Source organism: Pelophylax lessonae (genome assembly GCF_965119305.1).
Source record: "Pelophylax lessonae genome assembly, chromosome: 8".
NCBI classification, from domain to species: domain Eukaryota; kingdom Metazoa; phylum Chordata; class Amphibia; order Anura; family Ranidae; genus Pelophylax; species Pelophylax lessonae.
In genome coordinates, this window is record NC_138775.1 from 163,237,192 (window position 1) to 163,255,476 (window position 18,285).

Consider the following 18,285-nt stretch of genomic DNA (forward strand, 5'->3'; position numbering starts at 1 on the left):
ATTGGATTTGCAGGAGGTGCCAATGGCAGCAAAAGAAAGTATGCAATGGTTTTGACCAAGAATATTTCCCTACATCCAGAAAGCTAGCGGCAGTTTTAGCCCCAGCATAAGCCGATTTGGACCACTTGATGTTTCAGGAACACGTCGGGTGGTGATGATTAGCAGTAGCTGGAGGAACAAGTCTGAGCCCTTACCTTTTTGACTTTTCAATGGTGTCCTCTTTTTTGCTGTAGTAAAGTAAGCTTTTTGAGCGGGAAAATGGTAATCCACAGCAAGGAGAGGTTCATAAATATTGCCCTGTTCTGAAAAATGCTCTCTCTTCACTCCCATCCTGGAAATCAAGGAGTTAATTAAAGAAAAGTGGTAGCCTATTAATAAGGTGAGCATGCTGAACAAATGCCAGAAGTTGTATTTGCTTAAGTTGGAGGATTCTGCTTTATTGGGTTCACCACAGGGGCTGAATGCTTTGCTGCCAAGTTTCACATGTCACGTCACACTGCAATGGAGAATTCCATTTCCTTTAACCACGTGCCATCTGGGGGAATTTTGACAATCTTTACATGCATATTAAAAATAACTTGGAACCCCCAAACATTATATTTTCCTAAAAGCAGAGGTCCTGAAGGATAAAACGGCGATTTTTGTAATTTTCTCTAATAGTCTTCCAGGGCAGCACCTGAGAGATGGGCTTCTCCCACCTGAAACAGGAAACGCATTAGTCCACCACTATAAAAAGCCAGTCATACCTTCTGCCTCAGTTTGATTGTGTTTCCTCCGGACCCACAGGAGATACATCTGTTTGTTATTTTTTCAGTCTCTGTGCTAATTGCAGGAGGCTCCCTGACCAGCCTCCCATCCAGCTCAGCAAGCCTTGGGCAGTGCAAGTCAGGGGCAGCACATTGGGGCAAGCTGGCCCCCTGCCTGAGGTTTCTCCCCTACTTAGGGGTCTGCAACCATCCTCCCGGCTGTCAGGAGGCCAATGGTATCCCCCCCCCCCACCCCCATCGTACCTGGAGCAGCGGATCTTCTAGGCTAGCCACAGCTACCCTTCTGGACGCCTGTAGAGCGGTGGTGGCCGCCCCCTGCATGCGGAGAGCGGCAGCTTCCTGGACCCCAGTATGCGGCACCCCTGGTCCCCTTGCACTTTACACCGGTCCAGGGTGGCCACTGGGCAGCGTGTTCGCTGTTGGAGAAGCAAGATGGTGTCGGGACCGGAACTTCGCGTCACTTTCGGTGACATTTCTGCTACTTATGTGGCACCTTCCCCCAGCACAGTGTTTGAAGGGAGAAATTCCCATCTATCATTTCCTTGGTTGCAAGCGGAATTGTTCCCCCTTTCCTCCCTCCCATTAATGAAAGCGAAACAGTGGAGGACAAGTTTGAGGAAAGCCAGACTGTTGTGGTAGATGAGGGCACAGCAGACTCTTTATCCATGGGATCTACTCCTGAGGAACCCCAGGGTCAGGGTTTATCCCAGACCAAAGGGTCATTTCTATTTTCTTGCAGAAGTTATTCAAAGTCATTTGAAGTTTACTGCTTCCTGAATCCTGCACTCCAAAGGTTACAGGATTTGAATTGTGCCATCCTCCACAACTGAAACTTTTGCTGTTTATCCTTATTTAAAAGGATGCTTTGTTGGATTTTTTTGGAAGGGACTCACCTTGACAAGGTGTTTATTCCACCAAAAAGGTTTGCTCAGCAGTATCCTTTGGAGAGAGAGTTCACTAAGAGTAGTATGTCTTTGGTTCTGACAGTTTCGTATTTCAACAAGACTTGCATGCCCAGTGGATAAGGTCCCAGTATTTTAGAATATCTGACAAACTTCTGGAGTATTTAGTCAAGGCCTTATTTGCTCTGGTGGGGTTTTGAGTAATCTTAGTATTTCTTTGGGTGCCTTAAAGGACTCTTCAGCAGCTTTTGCATCTTGGGATCTTATCCATACACATTGGCAGCACATTTTGGCTGAATTGTTGGTCAGCAGATATGCTTTACAAAAACGTGAAACATTTACCTTTTTCAAGGGGAACATTCTGTCCTGCTTTTGATTATTCTATCCTGAAGGTAACCATTTTAAAAGCAAACAGTAGCTACAGTTCAACAACCTGCTTCTCCTTCCAAGAAGCATTCCTTTTCCCATTCTCAGGCTGCAGGCTCCAAGTCAAAACCCCAGACCCAGTTTTACACAAAAATGTACTCCAAGCCCTCGAAGTCAAAGGACCAGGCCTTTTTCCAGTGAAGGGGCACCCCCACTCACTCAAATGTTTCTTTGAATCCACAAAAAGATTTGTACTCTTGCAAGCTGTCGATCATCTTCTACCTCAAGGAGACTGTCTTCTGGAGACCAATGTGTCCCAAATGGTGCACTCTGGAGAGCTTTGAATATGTTCTGAATTTTCAAAATTGTGCCTTTATTCCAGCGCAGGGTTTAGAGAATTTGGGCCTGATCCTGGATACCGTCAAAGCAAGAGTGATCCTCTGGAGAAATACCTTGCTCTGAGGTCTTCAAGTTGCTGTAGATGCTCTGGGGTGACACCATAGGACCTGTTCTCCCTAATCTATGCCTCCCTGCAGTTATAGCTTCTACTGTGTCTTCTTTGCAGGATTAGAGTAGAAAGAATTCTGGTGATTCTGATGGCTCCAGCATAGCCTAGGAGAACTTGGTTCCCCAACATTTTGTAATCCTGTCGGCAGACGACCCTTGGGCCATCCGGGTCGACCCAAATGCCTGTCGCAAGGTCCAAATTTAGATTCTTTACAGTCGCTGGCTTTAATGGCATGGTTGTTGAAGCCAGGGAAGGGAGAGAGGAGACTCCGATTTGGGAATTCCTACTCTGCTGATGTCTAGGAAGGTGACCTCTAGAAAGAATTACAACAAGACTTAGAAGTCCTTTTTTTGCCTGGTGTGAGGTTGGGGGTTTTCATCCTTGCAAGTATGTAGTTGGTCATATCCTGCCATTTTTAAAAACTGAAGTGGATTTGGAATTGCCCTTGAGTATGAATAAAGGTCACATTTAGGCATTGTCAGTCCTTTTTCAGAAATGGACTGCTTCGCTTTTCTTGGCGTGGGCCTTTGTGCAAGACATCACGTGTATTGTTCCACCAGTTAAGACATAATTGACTCCATAGGACCTCAACTTGGCACTTTCTGTGTTGCAGAAATCTCTGCACCCATGTGGGATGTTCCTTTTGGTCGTCCTGTTTTGGAAAATGTACTTTTCTGGTTGCCATTACTTCAGCTCGCAGCCTTTGAATTGGCTGCCATTTCCTGCAAGGAACTGTTCCGGGTGCTCCTCCATGTAAGGTGGTTTTATGGCCTCAGTTGTCCTATTTTACCTAAAGGTGGTTTCTTTGTTCCACTTCAACCAGGGCATTGTATTGACGTTCTCCTGTCCTATGCCTTAAATCCAGGAAACGAGGCTCTTCACACCTCGGATGTGGTGCATGCTGTCAGGCATTATATAAAGCGGACTTCTGCATTTTGTCATTTAGATTTCCTCTTTGTGCTTCTGAAATGCCCAAGAGTGGGTCACGCAGCTTCCATATCTACCATCTCTGGAGGGGTGTCAGTTTATTTTGTTAAGCTCATGGTACAAGGGGAAAAGTTCCACCGTTTATCAGTGACAACTGATTCTAGCAGGAGTAGGTGCCTCCTGGGCTTTTTGTCATCGGGCTTGGGTAGCTCAAGTTTGTAAACCTGCTACCTGTTCTTCACTTCATACTTTTTATGAAGTTTTACCAAGTGAATGTTAGAGCTGCTGAGGATGCTACCTTTTGGTTGGCATGTTTTGCAGGCTGCTGCCAAAGGTTCTGACTTATTCTGTTTTTAGTTGTTTGAGGCCTTTTGTCTAGTGGCGGTGTTGCCCTCCTCATGTTCAGTGCTTTGGGACATCCCTATTATAATGGAGATGAAGATACCCTGTGTCCTGTGAGGTTCTCCAAGAAAAGGATTTTCCAGGTGAACCAAAAATCTTTATTTTTTTTCTTCTGTCCCTATAACTTTTACGATAGTGAATAGAATATATTTACTACAATGTTACATCGCATGCTTATAAAAGATGACTTTACAAATATATATATATATATATATATATATATATATATATATATATATATATATATATATATATATAATACTTACATGGCCTATGGTTAAAATGTTTCTCATTTCATTTCAGTCTATTGATTGTCTGGTGAATGACTTTAAGCCCAAACAGTGCAAATACAAGTCTTCTTATGTTTACTTCAGTGATGGTAAGTATTACCTAGTTGCTGTACAGTCAGCTAAAATATTTTTTTCTACTGTGATTTACATAGTCTTGCCTCCAATGTACTGGGGCATCAAAGTCATTGGGATATAGTGCCTTTTTATTGAGTAACAAATGCACCAACAGATAGAAGAGGCCTGCCTCCTCTATGGCTATTGACAACTCCCAAGCCCTCTAATTTTATCTTTGACCAGCATACCTGAAAACCAAACATGGTAGAAGGGAAAATTCCCAAAACAACCTTCCCCATGGTCTACTTCCTTGCTAGTTGGGGCCCTCACTGCTGCCTTTTGAGTGCAAGGATATATTCTGATGTATTGGTAGAAATATATCTGTTTAAATAAGGAGGGAGAGAAGTCTGGCTGTGCTAGTTGCCTGGCTGTATCTTACTTAAATGCTTTCATTCACTGAGCCCTGAAAAACTAGAAGGTAATATAGCAGTGCAAAAATCTTCACAATACAATAAACCTAGTCAAATTCGCCACTATAATTTAAATGTATCTAGGGATAGGTAGGGTAACATGTAATACCCAGGAGTCCCCTATAACTTAGCAAGGACCTGGGCCGCATATAGAAAAAAAAGTCACAACATTTATGCCTAACAAAGTTTTATAACCAGGGGTGACCTGTATTGAAAAGTACAATTGATAAACCAGAACAAGTAACAGAGGACAACAGAGTCAATGATGTAGAACTGGCATGTGATTATTTTCTTGCTTCTTTAATTTGTTCCTGACAACTCCTCCTTTTTTTGTAACTTTTTTTTTTTTTTTTTGTCATATTGTCTAGTGACATGCTTATGATTGTTTAGAATTATGTTATTGTTGTTTTTTTTACTTTCTTTTCAGTATGTCCTGACAGCCTCTTTACAAAGCTAAAATCTTGTGCCCCCAAAACCATAAAGAAGTGCAAGGAAGTTAACATTTCTTTTTTCCCCAGAGAGTCTCAGGTAATTGTCTTTGTGATTATAAATTGATTTTATTCTTTAGTTCACAAGTATGCCTGCCAAAAATTTAATTTGTTCATGAGCAGTTTTAAAGCTATATACAGTGGGTACGGAAAGTATTCAGACCCCCTTAAATTTTTCACTCTTTGTTATATTGCAGCCATTTGCTAAAATCATTTAAGTTCATTCTTCTTCCTCATGAATGTACACATAGCACCCCATACTGACAGAAAAACACAGAATTGTTGACATTGTTGCAGATTTATTAAAAAAGAAAAACTGAAATATCACATGGTCCTAAGTATTCAGACCCTTTGCTGTGACACTCATATATTTAACTCAGATGCTTTCCATTTCTTCTGATCATCCTTGAGATGGTTCTACACCTTCATTTGAGTCCAGCTGTGTTTGATTATACTGATTGGACTTGATTAGGAAAGCCACACATCTGTCTATAAGACCTTCCAGATCACAATGCATGTCAGAGCAAACGAGAATCATGAGGTCAAAGGAACTGCCTGAAGAGCTCAGACAGAATTGTGGCAAGGCACAGATCTGGCCAAGGTTACAAAAAGATTTTTGCTGCACTTAAGGTTCCTAAGAGCACAGTGGCCTCCATAATCCTCAAATGGAAGACGTTTGGGATGACCAGAACCCTTCCTAGAGCTGGCCGTCCGGCCAAACTGAGCTATCGGGGAAGAAGAGCCTTGGTGAGAGAGGTAAAGAAGAACCCAAAGATCACTGTGGCTGAGCTCCAGAGATGCAGTCAGGAGATGGGAGAAAGTTGTAGAAAGTCAACCATCACTGCAGCCCTCCACCAGTCGGGGCTTTATGGCAGAGTGGCCCGACGGAAGCCTCTCCTCAGTGTAAGACACATGAAAGCCCGCATGGAGTTTGCTAAAAAACACCTGAAGGACTCCAAGATGGTGAGAAATAAGATTCTCTGGTCTGATGAGACCAAAATAGAACTTTTTGGCCTTAATTCTAAGCGGTATGTGTGGAGAAAACCAGGCACTGCTCATCACCTGTCCAATACAGTCCCAACAGTGAAGCATGGTGGTGGCAGCATCATGCTGTGGGGGTGCTTTCAGCTGCAGGGACAGGACGACTGGTTGCAATCGAGGGAAAGATGAATGCGGCCAAGTACAGGGATATCCTGGACAAAAACCTTCTCCAGAGTGCTCTGGACCTCAGACTGGGCCGAAGGTTTACCTTCCAACAAGACAATGACCCTAAGCACACAGCTAAAATAACAAAGGAGTGGCTTCACAACAACTCCGTGACTGTTCTTGAATGGCCCAGCCAGAGCCCTGACTTAAACCCAATTGAGCATCTCTGGAGAGACCTAAAAATGGCTGTCCACCAACGTTTACCATCCAACCTGACAACTGGAGAGGATCTGCAAGGAGGAATGGCAGAGGATCCCCAAATCCAGGTGTGAAAGACTTGTTGCATCTTTCCCAAAAAGACTCCTGGCTGTATTAGATCAAAAGGGGGCTTCTACTAAATACTGAGCAAAGGGTCTGAATACTTAGGACCATGTGATATTTCAGTTTTTCTTTTTTAATAAATCTGCAACAATGTCAACAATTCTGTGTTTTTCTGTCAGTATGGGGTGCTATGTGTACATTCATGAGGAAGAAGAATGAACTTAAATGATTTTAGCAAATGGCTGCAATATAACAAAGAGTGAAAAATTTTAGGGGGTCTGAATACTTTCCGTACCCACTGTATGTATGTATGTATGTGTGTGTGTGTGTGTGTGTGTGTGTGTGTGTGTGTGTGTATATATTATATAAATATTGCATACCTTGAAGGGTAAGTTCACCTTTAGTAACATGATGCTACCCCGACTCAATCCCCCATTGTGACAACAGGCAGGGGATCCCTTCTCTGCACCCACTCTCACAATTTAAAAACAATGCAGCCCTCTGCCTATAGAGGCTGCATCATTCATTCGCAGAGCTCTGTAAATTAAAAACCTACAACTAAGTGGCTGACCGCTAGTAATTCTTCATGAACTACAGGGGTGCTTGTGAATGAATCTTCTTGCAACTAAGTAACTTCCTGCCTGTATCAAACATATGGGCAGACAGACAGTTCTACTGTCTGCTGGAGCCTGGCATTGCACCTGCGATCTGATCACTGGTGCAATGCTTTAGAATCTCCTTTAAAAAAGAAAAATGCACATTTTATTTTTTACCTGCAAAAAAAAAAATGTGCATTTATTTATTTTTTTTAAAGTGAACTTAGCCTTTAAAGCATATCTAAGCCCAAAACTAAAATGTAATATATTGTAGCTTACCAGGCCTTGGATGAGATGACTGAACTCATTTTCTTTTTTTCCTCTTTTTCACCTGTAAATTCTGCAAGTACTTATACTTTCTGTGCTTGGGTTTATATTTTCACTTCCCCACTTTTACTTACAAAGGGAGCCATGGTTGTTACCCAGGCTGGGCACCAACATGACTACCTTGTTAATCTCTACATAGGGATTGAATGAGAAGGATCCAGCGCTTGAGCGCACATTTGTTGCCTGTTGTGATGTGCTGCAAGAAAATGCAGTATTTTTTCTGTTTTTGCAATGCACACAAACAAATGCCAGTGAGTGTTGGGTACTGACACCTGCAGGGTGAAGCTCTAGGCTCAATTGTATATATTATATAGTGTTTCCTTCACTGCCTCCTGCCTATATACGCTGTTAATTTTGATGTTAAAAATGTTTTTGTGCACAGCTTGATAGCCTAAAGCCAACTCTCATGTTTTAGTGAACTGTAAATAGTTGCTTGGACCAAGCTGGTTCAACCTATCTCCTTTGCTAACGCATACAGTTCAGACAGTGCTGACCCCTGCTGCGTGTAGCATCCGCTACATACAGTAAATGGCACTGTTTCAGGAGTCGGACAGGAACCTCCCATCCCTTACCTGGAACAAAATAGTCAGGCTGAGAGCTGCTCAGTTATTTACAAGAAGCCTTGCATTTGTCAATGAATACACAACTTCCTTGTTGCTGGTGATGCAAACTTGATAGAGGCAATCTCTTACATATATGGTGGGAGTGTCCGCTTATACAGACCTTCTGCAAAGAGGTTCATAATATCTCTCAGGTCACTACTTACAATCTGGAATTTACCCCGACACAATACTCTTACTACACTATGCACCAGGTCCACCGAGGAGATACCACAAATCTCTTGCAATGCATATGATCAATGCTGCTAAGTTGTGCATCCTAGTTATATGGAACTCCCTTTACCCACCCTCATTAAGGGAATTGGTACCTCAGAATTGACAACATTACTACAATGGAAGAATTAATACATATAACCAAAGACTCCATTGAAAAATACAATTTGACCTGGGCAAGCTGGATTGCCTTCCGTACCACGGATGTTTACAAACAATCCCGATAAGCCTACCACATATCTTTCACCCACTTCTTCATCAAAACTAACATGGATATTCTATTCCCTTGGGTATTTTATACGGTATAATGCTTTGCCACCCTACCCTAGACACAGTAGTTCCCGATTTGGGTTGTCTGGGGGGGGGGGGGGGGGCAAACACTGTTTAAATACATGCTTAATGCCTGGTAATGACATGTTTGAACTAGTTCACTCTATTATTGCTTTTACTTACATACCATATGCTGTTCTGTTAACAATGTATTTGATATTGTACGTGCATGTTCTTTATTCATGCTTGCGTACTATGTTCTGTTTTTCGAAAAATCAATAAAGATGTTTTTGGAAAAAAAAAAGAGTACACAACTTTCTCCAGCTGAGGTAGAGATTGTGACGTCAATACACCCACCTCTCTACCTCAGCCAATCAGAGGAAGCCTTGTATTCATTTAGAAAATACAAAGCTTCCTGTAATTGTCTGAACAGTGCTCAGCCTGACTCGATTTTGTCCTGGAAGCAGGATGGGAAGACCCAGTCCTGCTGCTGGAACACAGAATGTATACTGTATATAGCTGATACTTCATACAGTTGATACTGCTCTGACAGCTGCTGCATAAGTTAGCTTTTCTAGAGTTCTGTGGTTAACTGTCTCTTTTGGTCATTGAAAGACACAGCCAGATCAGTAGATCAAGAATATTGGGTATTGCTCCGCTTGCAGTTGTAGGATGCTAGGTATAATCAGAAGATTAGAACACAACCCATGGTCGACCCCTACTAGAGGGCAAACCATTTATCTGTAACGCGTTTCCTTTCTTGCCTTGCTCTTAGGAGTTAGGCCCTAGAAAATTTCTCCTTCTTTTCAGGTTTTTTGTTTCTGTTGATGACTTCATGTCTTTGGTCAACTGTGGGTGCTGGGTAACAGGTGGAATGTGTAGATCCTGGTAGGCCTGACCCCCCCCCCCCCCCCAAGCACTGCCCTTAAATGCATGCAGTTCTCTGTATTGGCAGGATCAGGTCTCAAATGCATGCAGTTCTCTGTATTGGCGGGATCGGGTCCAGCAACTCTGCATGGTAGTTAAGTGCTTGCTCTTGGTGGACATGAATAACAGATCAAGCTAGAGATGCACCGAAATTTTGGCGACTAAAACATATCGTCCGACAATGATGATTTCGGGATTTTGCAGATAAAGAGAAAAGTGCTGAAAATGCGCACAATTTTGCCACGATTTTACTGTGCTTATGGTGTGTTTTTTCATAGGTCATGTTACTCAAAACCACATCAAAAACGTATCACAGGTGCATTATTGATGCGTTCTTGCTGCGTTTTCAGTGCATTTCAATGGGGAAGAGTGTTTTTTTTTTTTTTTTTTTTTTGTCTGACCAAAAATGCAGCAAGCAAGATTTTTAACACCACAACAGAAGATCAATGGACCAGTGTGGAGACATGCATAGAATTTAAAAAGATGCATTTGTCTTGAGCTTTTCTTGATCTAGAGGTGCCGATAATGGCTGACAATAAGGCTCCATGCACACTAGCATTTTTTTTTTCTGCTCCTAGAAGCTAAATAGTGTTATCCTATGTGCCCATGCACACTACTTTAGGCTTTTAGAATTTTTCAGTGTCTAGGAACAGAAAAAAAAAGTTTTTTTAGAGTTGTGTTTTTTGTTTTTTTGCTTTTTTTTTCATGTGCTGCAAAAAAAAAGTTTATTTAAATGCTAATGCTCCTAAAATCTAAATGCTTGTAAAAGCAACTAGAAGCTGCTACAAAAATGCTATTAGCATTTTTTTTTTTTTTTGAGCTTATGAAAAACACAAGTGTGCATGGAGCCTTAATTAATATTCATTTACATTTATATTAATTAATTAGTTGAATATAATACAATTATAATATAAATTATATCTAAAAAATAATATATATATTTTTTAAAAAGTGTAATTTTTGGTTTCGGTTTTTGGCCAAGGGCATCCTGCTTTTTTTGGTTTTGGCACCTAAATTTCCATTCGGTGCACCTCCTAGAACCTAGATCAAACTATTGTTCCATTTCAGTGCCACAATTGGGCATGCAATGCCTGTATCAATAGGAAATTGCAAATCACATCTGAAGATCCTGTGGAACTACATGTGGCAGCATGGCTATGTAAGTGTTTTTCCTCAGAAGGGTGCATTGGATCTCCTGCTGGTTTCCCTTGCCCCAAGGCTACACTTCAACTTCCAATCGCTCACTTTAAGCCTTCCTATCCCACAGGTCCAGAGACCCCCGTGGTAGTAGATGCTCTCTCTTCCCCCTCTGATAGCGAGGCAGCTCTCATGAGGGCTGTTGGGTAAACAAAGATTGAATAGTCTCTTCCACATCCATGGATTCGGCTGTCCTTTATGGAACCCACAAGCGTAGGTGACCCTCAAAAATTTGCTGTTTTGATTCCTTCTTTGAGGATTTTATTTAAAATAACACCTTCCAGGTAAGCCTTTTACTTTGTCGAATGTTTCACTGTATGCTGCAATCTCTAGACTTATGGCCGGAATACACGATAAGAAAATCGGCCAAAAATTTCCGTTCAGCGAAGGATCGGCCGATATTCTACTCGTTAATGCCCAGCCATCAGTGACCGATATCGATATTGTGAATGAAAAATTCCGTTTGAATAAACCGAAAAATTCTGTTGTCTCGTTTGGGAACGAAAGATATTCTATACGCTGCTGTTAAAGTCGTTCATTTAAAATCTGTAGAACATCATCACGCATGCACTGTTTCAAAGGTCGGCGGTCAAACGGTCGGGCGATATTCGGCCTGTGCATGTTGGCAACGTTTTCGACCACGGAACACTTTTTCCTAAGTTGGTGGTCGAATGATCGGGCGATATTCGGCCTGTGTATTCCAGCCATTAGTCACCATATTTAGTTGAGTCGCCGCTCTCTTTTAGGGATCAATCTGATAGGAAGGCGGAGAGCACCTCTTTTTCTATATGTTCTTCACCGGAGCCTTAAATTAGTTTGGCTCTAGCTTCTGCCCAAATGTCTCAGACTCTGACTGAATGAGCATAATTGTTAAGCAAGACTTGGCTACTGAACAAAGTTTCCCCTGCATATGTTGAGCTGGCAGATCAGTTAGGTCAGGGGCTGCACTATCTAAGCAATGCGGCCTTGGACTCAGGTCAGATGGTTTCTTTCTTATCTGCTTCAGCTGTAGGATTGAGACCTCTACTTTGGCTTAAGGGCTGGTTTGTGGGTCAGGCTTCCAAGAAAGCCTTAGCAGAAATGCCTTTTGTTGGGGGATACCTATTTAGATGAGATTTTGAAGAATCTCATGGGTAAGAAGAGCACCATTTTTCCCCAGTCCAAGAAGAAAGTTTTGTGACGCAAGTTTGCCCCCCCCCCCCCCCCCCTCTGCACATAAGCACATTTTTCATGGCCAAGGATCTTCCTTCAAAGAGTAAACCACAAAGTCCTCCTCTTCTCCTTGATTCAGACATCCCTGGCAAAAATAATGTTGCAGGTTCACTGAAAGGTCCTGCATGAAGGTGTGTCCTAACTGCTTGAGTTAGGGGTCAAATGGGTTCTGGAGGTAGTCCAGCCTTTTGCTCAGGAATGCTTTTTTTTTTTTTTTTTTTTTTTCTTTCCTTCAAATTTGCAACTTTCCCCTTAGCGTTTAACCAATCTGCATTATTTACCAGTTCAAGGACGACTTGCTCGACAGGTCATAGTTCTGCTGCTGTAATCTGAAAGGCTCAGAAGATTCTATTCTGTATTGAAGACCGGAATATGCCCAATCCTGGATCTGAAGGCCTTGAACACTTTTGTAAAAGTGCAGGTTCTGAATTGAATCAGTGCTAGCCTAATCAACATCAGGCATTCCTACCTCCACATCCTCATTTCCTGCAACCATCAATACTTTGATTTGCGGTGGGGGAACTCCACTGCATAGTTCTTTCTTTCAGCCTGGCTTCTGCATCTCGGGTGTTTGCCAAAGTTCTGACACCGGTGCTGCCACTGCTGCGGATCTGAGGGATCTCATTTGTAGACTATCTGGACGATTGGACGAGCCGATTCTGCATTGGACCTGGACCGTGATATAGTTATCATAATTCAGACACTGGAAGATTTTGGATTAATTCTGAATCTCTGCAAGTCTGCCCTACTCCATTCTCCAAGCTTGGTGTAGCTGGGACTTATTCCGGATACCAAAAAGGTCAAGGTTTCCTCCACTTATCCCCCCAGAGAAGCTTGAAAAGCTCCATCTTCACATCTCTCACCTGCCCCCCCCCCCCGCCCTTTGTATGTTATCCAGTTGCTGTTGCATGAGGGTCAATGTCTCATGGTGACCTCCTTTGAGGCTATTTGCTTATGTGTAACGTCACACCAGAGCCATGTAGAATCCTACATTGGAAGATCCCCCTCTAGGATGCCAGTTTGTTTAGCTGGGAATGAGTACTAGGACAGCTGTTGGTTCAGGGCCAGTTGGTCCAGGAAGAGACCAAGCTGTCAAATGTTCTAAAATCTAGCGGTCTACTCCTGCATATGGCGCAATACCCAATAATCTCGATCTACTGATCCAGCTGTGTCCTTCAATGAACTCAGAGAAAAGGATTTTACAGTGAGTTGAAAAACCTCATTATCCTGTTTTCAAATTTCGCAATACATAAATAAATTTGGCCAAAAAAATGTGTTTTCCTTTTATTTTGGGAAAATGTTTGGTGTGTGTGTGTGTGTGTGTGTGTGTGTGTGTTTGTGGTTTTTTTTTTTCCCTCTATTTATTACCCTGCACATGCCTTTTTTTTTTTTTTTTTTTTTTTTTTTTTAAATATAGGTTAACAACATTTTGACATCTTTTAAAATACACCTTTTAGCGAAGTGGCTCATCTCCCTTTTTAGAATGAGGCACACTTAGGCCAGCCATACCCTGCGCAAAGAAATTTGCATGATTCCTCTATGAACACAGGCAGTGCTGACAGGGGAATCAGCAATTGTCTTCCCCTGGCGGGGGCAGGGGACACTTTTCCCGCCGGGAGAAGACCGTGATTATCGCTAGTGGCTATGGCAGCTGCTGGCGATAATCGTAAGACAATCCGGGCAGGCGGTTCTACTGAAGTTGATTGAGCCATCAACTTGGTACATTCAACCTGCCCATTAAATTAAAAGGTTAAAATCTGAGCTGGTTCAGCAGGAGATTCGAACTGTGTATGGCCAGCCTTAGACTTCTTGGTCTCCAGATCTGCAGTTTGTGGCGGTCTTTGACAATAGCATCTTCAGTCTGTTTTTATCTGTAAAGGGAGTATTATGGTCTGTGGGATTTGGCTTTCTTTTTGGGGTGGTTCTTAGCCACTTTTTAGCACATACACAGAAGTGCACCATTGGAGGCTGTAAGTCACCTAAGGGTATGTTTTTTTTTTTTTTTTTTTTTTTCTCTTTCTCCCCTCCTAAGTATCCCAATTTTGTTTTCTCCAAGGTGTTCCTGCTAAATCTCCCTGATGCCTTTCATCTGCTGTACAGTCCAGATAAATGTGTGGATAGAGAATCTGCATTGGAAACCATCGCAGAACAAATAGTGACACTGTGTGCTACTCTGGATGAGAATCCTGGGGTTCGCTATAAGAGGTAATAGTTTACATATACTGTATGTAGCATGACTTTTTTTCAATTGAACTCATGTAAACATAATTTTTCTGGTCTACAATTTATGTCTGAAGAGAACCACTAGATAATTCCGAAAATCTGGCTAACTTGGTGGAAGAGAAGCTTGTTCAGTATTACAAGACTGATGAAAGAAACCCGTTTAAGGTAATGTGGATGAAACATTACATTTGTATTGTTTAGTTAAACGATTAAATGGGGTATTCTAGTTAAAAGTGGAATTAAGAAACTTGGATATATAGGAAATCCATCCTGTTAACGTGTTCCTTTTTTCCAGGTGATGTTGAAGTGCCATCTGCTTCTCAGAGTGGTGGTTTTTGTTTTTAGGTTCTAGGTGGTCCCCATGTCACTGGAGGCTTGATCATCAGTGTGATAACAGCAGCTCCTGCTACTCTTACCACTTTCTTTTCCATACCCCTGGGTAGGGATGCACCGAAATGAAAATTTTGGACCGAAACCGAAAATGCAGGATGCCCTTGGCCGAAAACCGAAACCGAAAATTACTTTTTCCCCAAAATTTTTTTAAAATGGATAGAACAGGGGCATACACCAAAAACAGGCAGTGACGTACACCTGTCGCTGCCACCCTGTCACAGTATATGTACTGTGATGGGTTGGCAAGAGGTTAATTTAATTACCAATGGTATTTGTATTATGAAGCATGAGGGGGTTAATGTATTGTCACTGCTGGTCACTCATCTATTAGTGATCGACTAGTGGCAGTTAATTAACCCCTTTGTGCTGCATTAGTGCAACCAGTATCAGTGCAACCAGTGTTAATTAACACTGATACTGGTTGCACTAATGCAGCACAAAAGGGTTAATTACCTGCCACTGGTCGGTCACTAATAGATGAGTGACCTGCAGTGACAATACATTACCCCCTCACGCTGCATAATACTAATATCATTGGTAAGCTGCCTCAGCCCCCCCCCCATTTCCCCCCCCCCACCCCCACTGCTTCAGCTTCCCCCTTCTCGGGGGTCCTGCATTCAAAAGTCCTGCCTCTGGCCGGCGGCACCGCCTCTCAATGACGTCCCTACTACGATCTGTGCATTTTGAATGGACATACCAGGCGGGGGGGGGGGCGGGGCGAGCGGCCGCTATAGATAGAACTAATGTGATCCTTCACTGTCAGCTCAGCACGTCTATGTGTGAATGAGAACAGAACTGACCTGACACCGGGCGGGGGGGGGCGGGCGGAGCGGCCGCTATTAGCTGTAACTATGTGAGAGCTTCACATTCTTGTCAGCGGAGATACATGCCTGTCAGGGAAGTGAAGCTCTCACATAGTTACAGCTAATAGCGGCCGCTCTGACCGCCCCCCCGCCCGGTGTCAGCTCAGTTCTGTTCTCATTCACACATAGACGTGCTGAGCTGACAGGGATAATTCACATAGTTCTATCTATAGCGGCCGCTCGCCCCGCCTGTTATGTCCATTCATAATGCACAGATTGTAGTAGGGACGTCATTAAGAGGCGGACAGCCGGCCAGAGGCGGGACTTTTAAAACCTGCCCTGCGCTGCGCCCTCCTCCTTCCCCACGGCGGCCATATTTTTTTCGGCAATGTTAACTCATTTTCAGCCGATAATTTCGGTGGCTGAAATTTCGGTGCATCCCTACCCCTGGGTCTTGCATTCACTCAGCACTTTGCACTTGTCCCTGCATTCCCTGACCCACACTGATTCCGCTTTTTTAACAAAGATCCTGTTCTCTGCTATGGGTGATGTGACTGGCAGTTGCTTCATCGATGATGCTAAAGCTATGCTCACTAACCAAACTTTTAAGTTTGTATTTGCTACACATCCTGCTAAAGATGAATTGAGTATGCATTTCAGCTGTCACACATACAGTGCTTTTGGATAGAAATGTCTTTTGTCTTTAAACTCATTTTTTGTGCCATAACTGCCAGGCCTGAAAATTACATACAACCGTTCCGTGAGTTCAGCTCAGATAATTGCCTTTTGATAGTAATAAAGAAAATTAGGTTAAACATTTAATAGACCTTGTTACCACATCATTAAGTAAATTGCTTTTCTCTTCTGAGGAATTAACATTACTCTTTTATATAGTGCCATCATTTTTACAAAGTTTTTATTTGGGGTAAATCACAAAATAAACCATACAAAAGTAACCTACGTGAATAAACGGCATCTGATGACCTTAGCAGACCAGTCATTTGTGTTCTATAGGCTAACTAGCATCTAATCGGTGAACAATTTACCAAATGGGAATTTATTGCCCTTATACTTGCTTGATGGTTATTTATGAAATAATGAATTCTTTACTTTTCATGATTAATAATCCTATTTATTACGTTGTTTGTGGTGTGAGGATAAAGCTAACGGGGTCTTTTTTTTTTCTTTCTTTACTGCAGGAGAAAAGTCAGTCTCAGCTACTTATCCTTGATAGAGGATTTGATCCAGTTTCTACAGTGCTGCATGAACTAACTTTTCAAGCAATGATTTATGATCTTTTGCCCATTGAAAATGATGTTTACAAGCAAGTAGTTTTATGCTTTTCCTTAAAATAAATGACATGTTTGTGAAGCACTGTTGTATGCAAGTAATTTTGCACAAAACCTGAGGTGTATATTTTATTCAGTCTGTAGATCTTCTTCTTTTTTTTTCGTTTTTTTTACTATAGCTGTGTCACAAAATTTTTGGATATTAAAGGGAACCTGTGAGCTGATTGCTGACTTGCTTTTATAGGTGCACATCACAGGTTGTCCTTAAGTTTTAAAGTAGTATTAAACCCAAAGACAAAAATGTTATTATATTACAGCTTACCAATTCTTCAATATGTCGGCTTCATCTGTTCATCTGTTTTCTTTTTTAGGCTTTCTTTCCTTTTTCACCTGGTAATTCTGCCAGTAAGTCTGTTATTTTTCAACAGGCCACACCGTCCTGCATATGTACCAGTTAGTGTTGAGACAAACCATTTAACACTGACAGGGGTGCTTACAATGGTCAGCTTTTTATTTATGTAAAACCTTTTGACCAAAAAAGGAAAAAACACTATTCCTCTAATTGTGCAAGGAGTGTGTTAGTACTGCTAGTGTACTGGTAGTACGTGTTATTGGCAGGATCACCGGGTGAAAATAAAGAGGAATAAACCTAAAAAGAAAACAAATGCAACCTCAGAATTTTAAGAATTGGTAAGCTGTGCAGTGTAGCAGTGTAAATATAATTAAATGTGTGGTTTTGGGTTTAATACCAGTTTAACTTCACTAGCTATTAACACTGATCTGGAAAAAAAAACATGAAGCTAATAAAGTCTGAAAAGTCTTGTCTTTAATTTTGCTTTCTTATTCTAGCTCAGTAAATCATTTCATAGTGAGGACAGGATCATGTTAGTCCCAGATCCTTCACAGTAAAAAAGTGACCAATGGCAGCTGAGATTTATCTCTTTTTTTTTCCCCCTTCTTTTTTTTTTTTTTTTTTGCTTCAATGCTCCTGGCTCCCCCAAAAAATGAAGTCAACAGCTACAAATACTGTAGCTACTGCCTTTTAGAATAAAGAGACTTACCTGTCGAGGAAGCCAGCGATGTCCATACCCGAGGCGACTTTTCAATTTGCTTCGGGTGCAATCGCCGACATCTGAAGTAAGGGAAACCGGAAGTGTAGCCTGGCTGCTTCACAGCTGGTTTCCTACTGAACCAAGACTAAGTGGGGGAAGTAGGGGGGCCGAACTACTGGCAGTGACGATCTGAGCTGGAAGTGGGAGCGGGTACCTGTCAAAACCAGGTACCCACCCCCCCCCATCCAAAAAGTGCCAAATGTGGCAGTAGAGGGTATTTCTATCTTCTTGCACCTCTAACGCTTAACAAGTCCCTAATGTCAGCCTCAAACACCACTCTCTAAGACAACTCCTCAAGCATTGACCCCCAACACTGACCTAACTGTAAACTATGTAACGAACACCTATTTTGCTGAATTTTCCTCCCCTCCTGTGGAGTATGTCACATGTGAATCCTGTTCTGACTAAAAACCTGGTGCCTGCACAAAACTAAGCATGGGTGATCTTGTTTGGAAATAGTAA

The 18,285-nt window shown here is 42.2% G+C and overlaps 1 protein-coding gene across 1 annotated transcript in view; it reads left to right on the top strand.

Moving 5' to 3' along the window:
• STXBP3 (syntaxin binding protein 3) overlaps positions 1-18,285 on the top strand; it is a 125,796-nt gene that overhangs the window by 32,970 nt on the left and 74,541 nt on the right. Inside the window, exons 5-9 of the mRNA XM_082266129.1 lie at positions 4,176-4,251; positions 5,114-5,214; positions 14,060-14,208; positions 14,301-14,391; positions 16,622-16,750. Of these exons, the coding sequence (XP_082122255.1) occupies positions 4,176-4,251; positions 5,114-5,214; positions 14,060-14,208; positions 14,301-14,391; positions 16,622-16,750 (546 nt within the window). The remainder of the gene's footprint in view (positions 1-4,175; positions 4,252-5,113; positions 5,215-14,059; positions 14,209-14,300; positions 14,392-16,621; positions 16,751-18,285) is intronic.